The sequence below is a fragment of the Sinohyriopsis cumingii genome, chromosome 16 (assembly GCF_028554795.1).
Source record: "Sinohyriopsis cumingii isolate HCF-2022 chromosome 16, ASM2855479v2, whole genome shotgun sequence".
Lineage (NCBI taxonomy): Eukaryota > Metazoa > Mollusca > Bivalvia > Unionida > Unionidae > Sinohyriopsis > Sinohyriopsis cumingii.
This window is the reverse complement of record NC_142976.1, coordinates 32657280-32669877: the sequence shown is the minus strand read 5'-3', so window position 1 is coordinate 32669877 and position 12598 is coordinate 32657280. Positions and strand designations below refer to the sequence as shown.

Sequence of the window (12598 nt, the reverse complement as noted above, 5' to 3'; positions counted from 1 at the left end):
TGGGTTGGGTGCTAGCTGGCTGGGTCTGTATATATGTATTACGCTCCCTCTGCTGCTGCCTTCTTCCACGGTGACCTGATAATCGTTCCTGTGAGAAGGAATGAGAGCCTCATCCCCCAGGCGTTTATGTGCACACGGTGCACTGATAATTTTAGCCTTCAGCCGCGGCACCTTTTTTTTTTTGACCCATTACGGTCTGACCGGAGGGCTGATTCATGAGAGGGAATGGACCCACGCACTCATGATACTACTAAAATATTTATGCTTACCTGTTTGGTTGAGTGGGAATTTACCTGCACTCACTCAGTTTTATGTTAATATATCGGAAATTAATTTTTGGTGTCCGGACCTGGCAAGGAAGGAAAAGCTCAAGGAGGCTATCATCTGCTGTTCTTGGCGGTGTCCACTGGATCCAGGTTGAGGACTGCGTCGAATTTTGAATTTAGATAATTATTGTTGCCAGAGATGGAAAGGATAATATCCTGTGCTTTTTCAATTAATAATTAGAAGAGATACATAATCCGGTTAAGAGAGTTTGAATTAGAGAATTTTGTATTATTATTATTTTAAAAATTGTTGTTTATTTATTGTTATTTATTTATTTTATTTATTTATTTATTTATTTGTTTATTTATTTATTTATTTTTTTCTTCCTAAATTTGAATTTTATCTCTGTCTTTTTTTTACTAGATTGTTTTGAGTGGGCGATTTCAATGAACCCATATGAAGTGGAGTGCTCTTCAGTGAACCCATGTGAAGAGCAGTGTCCGTGTGATGTGAACGGCTGTGTTGGTCTGTGAACCCACGAGACCTAGTCGGCCGTCATAATTATTTACCTGAGTTTGATATGGGGTTTGAATGATTGTTTAATTAAGCTGTTAATTATTGACTATATCTTATTTTTGAGTCCTGTCATTCCTAGAAATCTTAATATATTTAGAGTAGTTAAGTGCTTATTTGGATTAGATGTATATAGGAAGTCTGGGTATTTATAAAGTGATCTGATTTCCTTTTGAGCTTTCTGGAAGTTGTTCCTTGCTTTCCTGTATTTTGTGCAATCATTGAAAATATGGTTTAGGTTTTCTACAGTGTGACAGATAGATCAGTTTATGTTAGCTGGGTTGGGTCCGATAAATCTGCCAAAGCTTCCTGCTAACCTAGTTTTTCCTGTCATAATTCTGTTAATGAGTTTTTGGTCTACACTGGAGCCCTTAGGTAGTCTGATGGATCGGTCAACTTCTGATAGGAGAGTGTATAGTTTCCTACCTTTGGTGGAGGTATTCCAATGCTCCTGCCATTTTTGGTTTATGTAGTTTACAGTGAAGCTCTGTGCTTCGGTTGTGCTATATTTTAATGGAATAGGGTTGGGGTCTCCTAATTTGGTTTTTGAGATTTTGTCGGCTTGTTCGTTTCCAGGGATACCTATATGCGATGGTATCCACATGAAGTCAACTATCTGATTTCTTGTGGATAGTTCTTTGAGCATACAGAAGGCCCTGTCAAAGAAATGTTCTCTGGTCCTAGTATGGCAAATTTTAATTGATGTGATTACACTAAGAGAATCGCTTATTATGGCCGTATTTGGTATGTTATTATCTTTTATCCATTTCAGCGTTTCAGCGATTGCCCAGAATTCAGTGGTGAAGATTGAGCAATAATCTGGCAATCGGGATCCCATTTGAATGTTATATTCTGGGATAACTATTGCAGCCGCCGTTCTTGGTGGTTCAGCTGTTTTGGATCCGTCTGTATAGACTTTAGTGAATCCTTCATATGACTGTCGGATGTCATTTGCTGTTATTGTTTTAGGTTTGTTTTCTTGTTCGTGTTTGTTCCCATATTCAGTTGCCTTGGTGTTAACCCTCGTGGCAGTTTGCATCCAGATGGTTAGGTTGGGTGGTTTTACGTATTCTTCTTGTTGCTTAAGGATAGGTAATTTCTCTCTGAGCTCCAGGGCCAGGTTTCAGCCTGGTATATTTGGTACTAGTTTGTTTTAAAATGTGATGTTACATTTATTAATTGCGATTTTGGTAGGATGAGTGTTGGGGTGGTTATTTATCATAATGGTGTACCTGAGTGTCATTTCTTACCTTCTCAGGTATAATGGTAATTGCCCGGTTAGGATCTGGAGCACGTCAAGGGAAGTTGACGGGAGTGGTCTAGTACGCACGAGTAGTGCTTTAGGTTGTAGTGCGTCTAGCTTTTTTAACCATGTTAGTTTAGCAGAGTTATAGACTTGGTAGCCATAGTCCAGCTTTGATCTAATTAATGACTCTTGAGTAGAGTGTCATGGTTTGTTCCCCAAGATGTTCCTTTTAGGTTTCGTAATACATTTAGATCATTATTACAGTTTTTAATGATGTATTCTATGTGTTGTTTCCAAGTTAGGTTATTATCAAAATACATAACTAGGAATTTGGGCACTTTAACATATTTAATTAATTTTCCCTGGATATATAAGTTTGGGTATACTAGTTTATAGTTGCGTTTTGGGGAGAATATTATTGCTACTGTTTTTTGATGCGAGATTTTGAACACCTAATTGTCAGCCCATTTTCCTATGTTGTCTAGGCTCATATGCTTTACAAGCGGGGTATTCGGCTGTCCAGATGCCGCTAAAGATAGATTGACCTTGTTGGAGGCCAGGCTATGGTCTAGGTCGTTTATCATTATGTTGAAGAGTTTTGGGCTGAGGACACTCCTTTGAGGGGTGCCGTTTTCTAAGGCAAATTCGTCTGAGGGAGTGTTTCCTATTCTTGCTATAATTTTGCGACCTGTTAGGAAGTTATTTATCCAGTTAAAAAGTTGCGCCGTTATTTCCAATCGGGTAAGTTTAGCAATCAGACCTTTGGCCCAGATCATGTCAAAGGCTTTTTCAAAGTCAAGAAAACTGCTACAAGGTTTCTATCTGTTTTCCGTTTTCTTCGTTGAGTTGAATGCTATTTTTATATCCGCTTCTAGTCGGAATAATTGGTCAATGGTGGAGCGTTTGTTTCGAAAGCCACACTGGTTTTCAGCTAGTAAGGAGTTGCTTTCGAGGTGGTGTTTCAGTATGTTTGATATTATGGTTTGCATTAGTTTACATAAATTGTTTGTGGGGGAAATTGGTCAGTATGAGTTTATATCATTGGGGTCTTTGCCTGGTTTGGGGATGGGTATTACTATGGCTTGCTTCAACTTTGTGGTAGTTGTCCTGTGTCCCAGATTCTATTTAATAATTTGAGGATTGCTTTGGTAATATTATTGGTTAAATTTTTGTGTATTATATAACCTATTTGATCCTTACCTTGGGATGGTTTTTTTTTGGAAGCAAGTGCCTTGTTCCATTCACTCAGTGTAATCTCACAGTTTAAGTCCGAATCAGGATTTCCTAGGTCATGGAATATATGAGTATGTGTTAGCTCTATCTCTTGTCTATGGTCTTGGAAATTTTTGGAATAGTTGATATTGCTACTCATATCTGAGAAATGTTTTACTAGTATGTTTGCCTTGTCTTTATTGCTATTAGAACCTTTAAGTTTGTGAGTTGTATATGTTGTTTTTCCTCTAATTGCTTTAATTTTGTCCCAGACTTGCTTTGAATTAGTATTTAGGTTGAGTTTAGAGCAGAAGGCATGCTATGTGCTATTTTTTGCTGTTTTGATTGTATTCTTTAGTAACTTTTCTTTTTCTTTATAGTTAATGTAGTCTAATGTGGTTTTAGTTTTTTGGAACTTATTTAGAGCTCTCTTTTTGGCCGTATGCGCTATTGCGCATAGTTCATCCCACCATGGTACTTTCGGCTTTTGTTGGTTGTTGTTTGTTACTTTTGGGATACTCTGATTAGCTGCTTTTAAAATGGTAGTTATTATATTGTCAAGATGGTTGTCAATATTTGGATGTTCTAGGTTGTCAATATCTTCTTGCTCAAGCAGTATTTGGAATTGATTCCAGTTAGCTTGACTATACTTCCGTCTGGGAGGGGTTTCAATGGGTATGTGTTGGGTTTTAGTTTGAATAGTGATAATGATCGGGAAGTGATCGCTTCATAGTGAATCTTCTTGATCTACACGCCAGTCAGTGATTTGCGCTAATTTGGGGGTGCTTATTATAAGATCTATGGCTGAGAGGGACCCATTCTCAGGATTTAGTCTAGTTTTGGATCTGTCGTTGAGGATGACTAGATTGTGATTGGTTATCCACCCTTCGATATTTTTTACCCTTATATCATCGTTATCCTCTCCCCATAGTTCATTATGGGCATTAATGTCCCCACATATGATTAAGTTGCTGGTTTTGGATTTGGTAATTTGATGGTAGATATATGCGCTAATTGTAGGATTATTGCCCCCTGGGTCATATAGATTAATAATCTGGAATATCGGTGTTACATGTGCTAATCATTATTGTTTGATGTTCAGTGCTGTTTATATTGTTTGTGGTAATTGGAGTTGGTAATGTTTCGACATATGTTATTGTGTCGAAAGTAAAGATTGCTAGACCTCCTCCCTTTTGTCAATTGTGTCGGTGTTTAAAGATTCCAGGTGAGTATCCTATTATTTTGGGTAATTCATTTTGTTTGTTGGTAAGGTGTGTTTCCTGGATAGATATTATATCTGATTTATTGGTTGCCCGGTTGATTTTGTGTTGTAATTCGGTAGGTGTTTGAATAATCCTCTACTGTTCCATTGCCAGATGGTTAGTTTGTCTTTAGTTGTATTATTCACGGTTGTTGTTAAATTTTTCAGGGAAAGTAGTTTTCCATTGTTCTAAGTGAGTTAGACTGTCCTTTTAGTGACCTAATGATGTCATTTAGTGTATATGTCATGTAGCTATTGTTCCTTCTAAAGGGTTTTTTAATAATTGGGTATTTACTTGAGTTGTATGCTTTGATTTTTCTTTCCTATCGGGTGGTTTAGGGTTTATGATATTTCTTTATGTGACTTCTATTTGTATGGCTATTGATTTCTTAACTGAGGTGTTTATTTTAAAAGGGGAAGTAGGTTTCTTTTTTTCTCTTTTCTTTGGTTAAATTTACATTAGGTTGTTTGGGTGGTTGATTTGTTTTATTTGCAATTGTTTTTGCGTCTTGATAGGGTATGTGTTGTGCGTCCATGATCTCAATGGCTAGTTGTTCTTTGATGGTATATCTGCATTCTGGTGATCTTGGGTGGTGTTCTTCCCTGCAATTTGGGCATTTTTGTTTATGTGCATGGCACTTGCCCTGGTGTTTACCACCACATCGGTGGCATCTATGTCCAAATCTACATCTAAGGACGAAGTGTCCCCAGTGTTGGCATTTCGTGCACAAACGAGGATTGTTTCTGAAGGGTACTAAACGGTGCCTAGTTCCTCATCGGCCAAGTTTGATTAAAGTGGGCAGTGGCTCCGTTGATTCAATAACAGCTTTGGTTGTTTCCTGTCCTGTATAGTTTTTACTTCTATACGTTTTTGATGATTAGGTTGCTGTTTTCCTGGATTGTTGGAATAAGGTTTCATTTGGGAAGTATTTATTATGTCCCTTGAGTGTTGAAACTTTTTGTATGTTGTAGTTGAGTTTGTTATTAGTTGTCCTGCACTTAGGCCTAATTGTGTCTTTTTATATTTATTGTTTTTACCTTTGGTGGGGTTGGGTTTGTGTTCCTGTTTAGGGTTTGATAATGTCGGTCCATTTTAACCTTGAGTTGTCCAATGTTTTCAATTTCGAGATATTTTTGTGTTTGTGCTAGAATGCTACATTGGATTACTATGTAGTTTGTTTTGGGTCTAATTATTCTGCATTGACACTGGTGTGTTCTGGTGAGAGTTGACTTGATGTTAGATGTATTAAGGTTGAATATTTGTTTATTCTTACTGCTGAGATAGATTGTGTGGTCAATTGAATTATACTTGTGTTTTTTTTTTTGTTTGGTTTTGGTCCTACATTGCTTGATTGATCCTGTTTTATGGATGTTTGTGGTGGGGGTGGGTGGGGTTGATTTAGTTTTCTAAGGTCCTTTTCCTTTGCCTAGGTAGGTAGGCGTATCTGGGTTGTTATGTGGTTTGGTTTTTAAGTTTGTTATGATTTACTCATTGTTTTTATGTATTGGGTTTTGTGAGTCAGTTATTGGGTTGTTTTCATTAATCCCAGAGGGGCCGGGTTGTTGGCTACAATGTAAGGTTTCTTTCCTAATACTTAAATACTGCACAGAGAATGCATTTGCCCGCAGGCTTAAATTACATTACTATATTACTATCTTACTGCGTGTTACTATCGTTCCTTTGTTTGAGAGTTCCTTTGTTCTGTGCACTTCCTTTCTTCACGGCTTGGAGGGTTGCTAATCGTTTCCTCTTCTTAGTATTATTTCTTTGCTCTTGTTTTCCTGTACGTTATGAAGCCATGTACAATCAATTGTCTTATGCTTAAAAATAAATTTGTAATAAACTCTTAATTCGAATTTTCAAGAGCATGTGTATACATACATATTTATTTCCCACTATTCTATTCATCACACTTATTCTATCCAAAAGCACAAATAAATCATAATTGTGAATTATTTTCTCCGAAAATGGCAATTCAAAATTTACCATGCAAATAATTTGTCTTTTTATTTATCTCACACATATATTTATATTACGGAATATTAGCATTTAAAAACATAAATTTAAGTTGTGCCAAATTGTCTTTTCAACTGGACCGAATGGTTTTATTTTCGGTCCAAGTCGTGCCAAATTGTCTTTTCAACTGGACCGAATGGTTTTATTTTCGGTCCAAGTCGGGCCAAATTTTCTTTTCAACTGGACCGAATGGTTTTATTTTCGGTCCAAGTAGGGCCAAATTGTCTTTTCAACTGGACCGAATGGTTTTATTTTCGGTCCAAGTCGGGCCAAATTGTCTTTTCAACTGGACCGAATGGTTTTATTTTCGGTCCAAGTTGTGCCAAATTGTCTTTTCAACTGGACCGAATGGTCTTATTTTCGGTCCAAGTTGTGCCAAATTGTCTTTTCAACTGGACCGAATGGTTTTATTTTCGGTCCAAGTCGTGCCAAATTGTCTTTTCAACTGGACCGAATGGTCTTATTTTCGGTCCAAGTTGTGCCAAATTGTCTTTTCAACTGGACCGAATGGTTTTATTTTCGGTCCAAGTCGTGCCAAATTGTCTTTTCAACTGGACCGAATGGTTTTATTTTCGGTCCAAGTCGGGCCAAATTGTCTTTTCAACTGGACCGAATGGTTTTATTTTCGGTCCAAGTCGGGCCAAATTGTCTTTTCAACTGGACCGAATGGTTTTATTTTCGGTCCAAGTCGGGCCAAATTGTCTTTTCAACTGGACCGAATGGTTTTATTTTCGGTCCAAGTCGTGCCAAATTGTCTTTTCAACTGGACCGAATGGTTTTATTTTCGGTCCAAGTCGTGCCAAATTGTCTTTTCAAATGGACCGAATGGTTTTATTTTCGGTCCAAGTCGGGCCGAATTGTCTAGATACCTTTTGCATATTAAAAGCTAAAACACTATCCTTCAGCCGTGTCCTTCAAAATTAAGTTAAAATTAGTTTATTCGTAGACTAATAGCTCCTTTCTCTGTGTATCTCTGTCTGTCTGTCTCTATTTCTCTCTCTCTCTTTTTCTCTGTACAACCGACAATTACCAATTAGAAATGTTAAACTTATGTATATAGTTGAAAACGTTCAGAAATAAGACTAGATTTCCAAATAATAATAAGAAGAGGAAGAAGACTTGTTCACGATCCAACGGTCGAAATATTAATGATGATTATGGTGATGGATGTAAATTTTATAAATTTCCTGCCCAGAAAAATATATTTCAAAAATATTTTCACCCCATTCTACTTTATTATAGCAGCAATCGTGGAAAATGTAATTAAACTAATAGGTAAATCATCCGAAGAAGTGCCTTAAGAATGCTTCAGAACTATGGCAAAACGTTTACATTCCAGATCGGACACTATGGCACTCAGATTTCACGAGTTACTTAGTCACGGTGAGTATTATATGATACGATTTGGGGTCAACATAGGCACTTTTTGGGGGCATAAATTTGTCCATAGGTTTACTATGCAGAAGGCACTTGGGGGTCAAAAGTGTTTATTGGGTCAAATTGTAACAGTGTTACCAGTGACTAGTCTCCAAGTGGTTGACACGGTTCCGTGTTCGAGTTCACTTCATTATGTGTTGGTATCTGAAATACTATGTTAAATGTGTCCTTAGGCTTAATATGTGGGGGGCACTTGGGCATCAAAAGTGTTTAAAGGTTCGAAAAGTGTTTATGAGGTCAAAACTGTGTATGGGGTCAAACGAGAAGGATAATGTCAGTAGGACAGACAAACAAACACAAATACGCTTCATAGACAATCCAAGAACCGCATTTTGATTCCTATCCAACTACAACACAATCAAGCACTCACTTTTTGAATGCTAACCACAATTTATAGGGGTCAACATGAAATTAACACAAAAGAATTGTTTATCGAATTTAACACAGGAGAAGGGGGTCGAAAGTGTTAGCTTCAGGGAGTCGAACATTCATTAGGGTCTACGAATAGTTAACATGGAATAGATATCTACTATCTAACACTCCATACACACTATCCGAAACGTCTTGCGTTGTCTCTTAAATCCCACATATACTATCATAATAAAAGGGTATCGTGTAAACGAAGATGAAGTCTCACAAACAGTATAATCCAGCACATGATCTATACCATCCAATATGCATACGCACAATTCAACAAGCCTTTGCTAGTGCCTATCAATGAGCACCAACGATCAGAAGAAACGGGTGTGATGTAAATGAAGAATATGAAATCGCACAAACATACTATCATCACAATAACTCCATTTTCCGATACTCTAAATTCACCATCTAAAAACGCCTAGTGAAGGGCCTGAAATTCCCATACATACTATCAGACGAAATGGAGTGTTAGATAAAGGAGATGAAATCCAATAAACATAATATCCATCATTGTTCTGGTCATTTCGACATCATGGACATCTCCTTGCCTTTCTGAATGTAGTTTTGGTTTCTGGCTTCAAAACATCCTCGTCGACCATCTCCAGTGATGGCTAGCGTTAGATACTTCTAATAGGGTAGAATCACTTCTCTCAAGCTGATGGTTTCCAGAGCATTCTCAAATTATGCATATGAGATGATGTTCACCGTGTTGGCGAGCGCAAATTGAAGTTCCACACGAAGTAGGTCGGATTTTACAGGATGAAAATGTCCCATGTCGGTGCCTTGGTCAAGAGTTAAATTAAAAGCCCACAAAGCATAACAATATATATAACCGTCATACAAAAAAAAAATGTGATTGACATTGGTGCCTAAGTGTTCGGTAGCTTCATATAAGGCCAAGGAAGATCTGAAGAAATGTTTTTTCTGGGTAGAATTACGTTCGAAGAGCCTGGTACACAAGGGTTGGCCATCTTGAGTAACTTCTATATTGAACACCTTCAAGTGCTAAAACTCTCAAGAAATTTGATCGATGGCACCGTTCCGGGCTGCATTGCGATGCCGATGATTAAGCTGTACTTGGCCAAGATGGTCTTTGATCTTGGATTGGAGGCAAGAGGCAATGATGAAGGTTTAACTTGCGCCCTTCGTATCAGATAATTGGCTGTCGTTCTGCTCAAAGTGTGAATGGTGTTCGATCCCAGTTAGGATAAAGTGGAGTCTGGCTTATTGGATGATGGTTTTGTACCTGTTAGCATTGCCCATCAAATGGAACCGGTACTACTTCGATTCAGTCTCCGGCAAACATCTATTCCGTTCAGTAGATAATTGTCTCGCAAAAACATGTCCTAATGCAAACGATCCATAAGTTTTAAACTGCGCCCCTGCTTGATTTTGTTTCGATGGTTGTTAAATCCATCATTGTGAGGATTGTCACCTGTATGTATACCCGTGTCACTGAACTGTCAAGTTTCCATACCAGGAGAGTGTTCTTGGCTTCCTCTCCGTACGTCACATGATTTGTTAGGTACGAAATGATGCTGCTGCTGACCAGTTTGTTATTCAAGTACAAATCCGCTTTGGTGAATGACGAATGAATGAAATTGTTGACGGGATGTTCATTAAATTTTACTTAAAGATAAAAGTGACTGTTATTCAGATCGGTGTAATCTTTGGCCTGGCCTTTCATTTAAAATTCGATACGGGCAGAGAGTGTCAAAAACGGGATGAAATTTTATCGATTGGGAGTTTTGCATCGTCATCATGGTAGGTGGCAAGGCACACAGAACGAGTTCTGACATAGAGCATTCGCAACAATCTCGGGGCATCGTTTTCTTAATAATCAAATACGTTACTGCTTTTCTTTTCTTATTCTATCTCTGAACGTGTTTATGAGCTCTAAAAGGGTTTCGACATCTCTTTCTGCTTTCTCCTTCCTGTGGCATTAAATAAGAAGGAATGCCTTGGGAGAAGCGTGAAGCGCATTTATAGGGATCTCTAGGCGAATAGAAAGGTCTTAGCCAACTTGAAGCAAATACATTTTTTAAGGGGATTCTCGTTGGTGAAAAATGGTTGTCCATTTTCTTCTAAAACTCTTTTTGGAAAGCCTGGTTCAGAAACTCGGTGCCTTTGTACGTTTGCCATCGGGGTGGGTGATGGCAGTTTTGTTTCGAAACCAGTTGTAACGCTCGTATTAACGCGGAGCTAGTTTTGGAAGCTAAAATAACGAACTAAGCGCATTTGAAAAATGCGTCGATGACACAAAGCAAATATTTGTAACCATGGTTGTACGTTGCCAAATGAGACACCGGCTAAATCATCTTGTCATTAGTGATCGCTGAGAGAGAAAAGCGGCGGACTCCTTCTGCTATCGAGATAAAAGTCAAGATAATTAATATATTTGTCAGGAGTATGACATTGGAACCCAGAATGCCCATAGCGTCAAAGCAAAGAAAGGACAGGAGAAAAGTGAGACAAAGTCAAGATACCTGTTATCATTGCTAGGAGAAAGTACATTGGTTCTTAGAGTGTTCTAAGAAAAAAAGTGCACACGAAAAACTGGAAGAGGAAGGAGAGGTCTTCAAAAGGTGAAGAGCCAATCACCGTCAGAAAATGCAAGAAATCCAGATTACGAGAAGAACGTGAAGAAGAGGGACAACCTCTACCGCTGAATAAATCAAAATAAAAAGAGTCACTTAAAAAAGAAAATGGACTTTTGTGATGTGTTGCGAAATTTCCATTGTGATTTCAAAAATGGAATATATCAAAACGAACACGTGTCGCTTTGTCTTGTCTTTTTTATACTCAGTGACTAAAGCATGCACTCACACACGCACCACTTAATTATGCGGAAAAAAATTTCGGATAGTGTGTATGGATTGTTGGATAGTATGTTGTGCGAGGTTTTATTTCCATTTTTTAAGCTTAACGCTAAAACTAGACGTTTTGCATGATGTGTATGGGGTGCTGGATGGTAGAAGTTATGTGTTGGAATGTACATTTGTTGGAATTCATCTTATTTTAAACTCTTATCAAAAACTAGACTTTTTGAATAGTGTGTATGGGATATTGGATGGTAGATGTGATGTGATGGATAGTATATTTGTGCGATGTCATCTTCTTTTCAACAATAACCATATATTCAGAGAGTGGGTGTGGGTTTTTAGACCCTACACAATGCATTTTGAAATGTGCGCATGGAGTCTTGAATGGTAAAGGTTGTGTGATGGATAGTATATCTGTGCGATGTCATCGTCTTTTACACAAAACACCTGTCTCTATCGTTGGTGTGGGGTTTTGTAGACCCTACGCAAGGAGTCTTGGATAATGTGTATGGGGTTAGATAGTAGATAGGTATTGTATGTTAATTTCTCGTAGGTCTTAATAAAGTTTAGACACTTTGAAGCTATACACTTTTGACTCTTTATCCCTGTGTTAAATTTCAGTAACAATTATCTTGTAGACTACTATACATCTTGGATAGTAATAAAACATAGATGTTGTATAGTATATGTGATGTGCTTGGATAGTAATCAAAATGCGGGTGTTGGATTGTCTAAGTGGTGTATTTGTGTTTCTTTGTCCTACTGACATTACCCTTCTCGTTCGACCTCATAGACAATTTTGACCTCATAAACACGTTTTGACCCTATAAACAGTTTTGACCCTATAAACAGTTTTGACCCTATAAACGCTTTTTGAACATATCAACACTTTTGAACCTATTAACACTTTTGACCCTATAACACTTTTGACCCCATAACACTTTTGAACCTGTAACACTTTTGATCCCATAACACTTTTAAACCTATAACACTTTCGACCCCATAACCCTTTTGAACCTATAACACTTTTGACCCCATAACACTTTTGAACCTATAACACTAGTAGTGAATGGGGCCACTTTAGCGACAATGGGAATTAGCATTAAAAACACCCCTGGGCCACTTTGGCGACAATGGGAAATTTAACATTACGAAAACCCCTGGGTCACTCTACGGACAATGGGAAATTAACATGGGGAATAGAGTTTGGGCCTGTTGAGCGACAATGGGAAATTAACATGGGGGGAATAGATTGTGGGCCTGTTGAGCGACAAGGGAAATTTAACATGGGAGAAAAAAAAGAAATTCTAGGGACAAGGGAAATTTAACATGGGAATAGAGTT

General features: G+C 37.9%; 1 protein-coding gene across 1 annotated transcript; it reads right to left on the bottom strand.

Moving 5' to 3' along the window:
* Positions 1–1102: 1102 nt before the first annotated feature.
* LOC149780167 (uncharacterized) lies at positions 1103–1879 on the bottom strand. The gene has a single exon (XM_089936181.1). It carries the CDS (start codon positions 1877–1879, stop codon positions 1103–1105), a length of 777 nt encoding a protein of 258 aa, XP_089792307.1.
* Positions 1880–12598: the final 10719 nt, after the last annotated feature.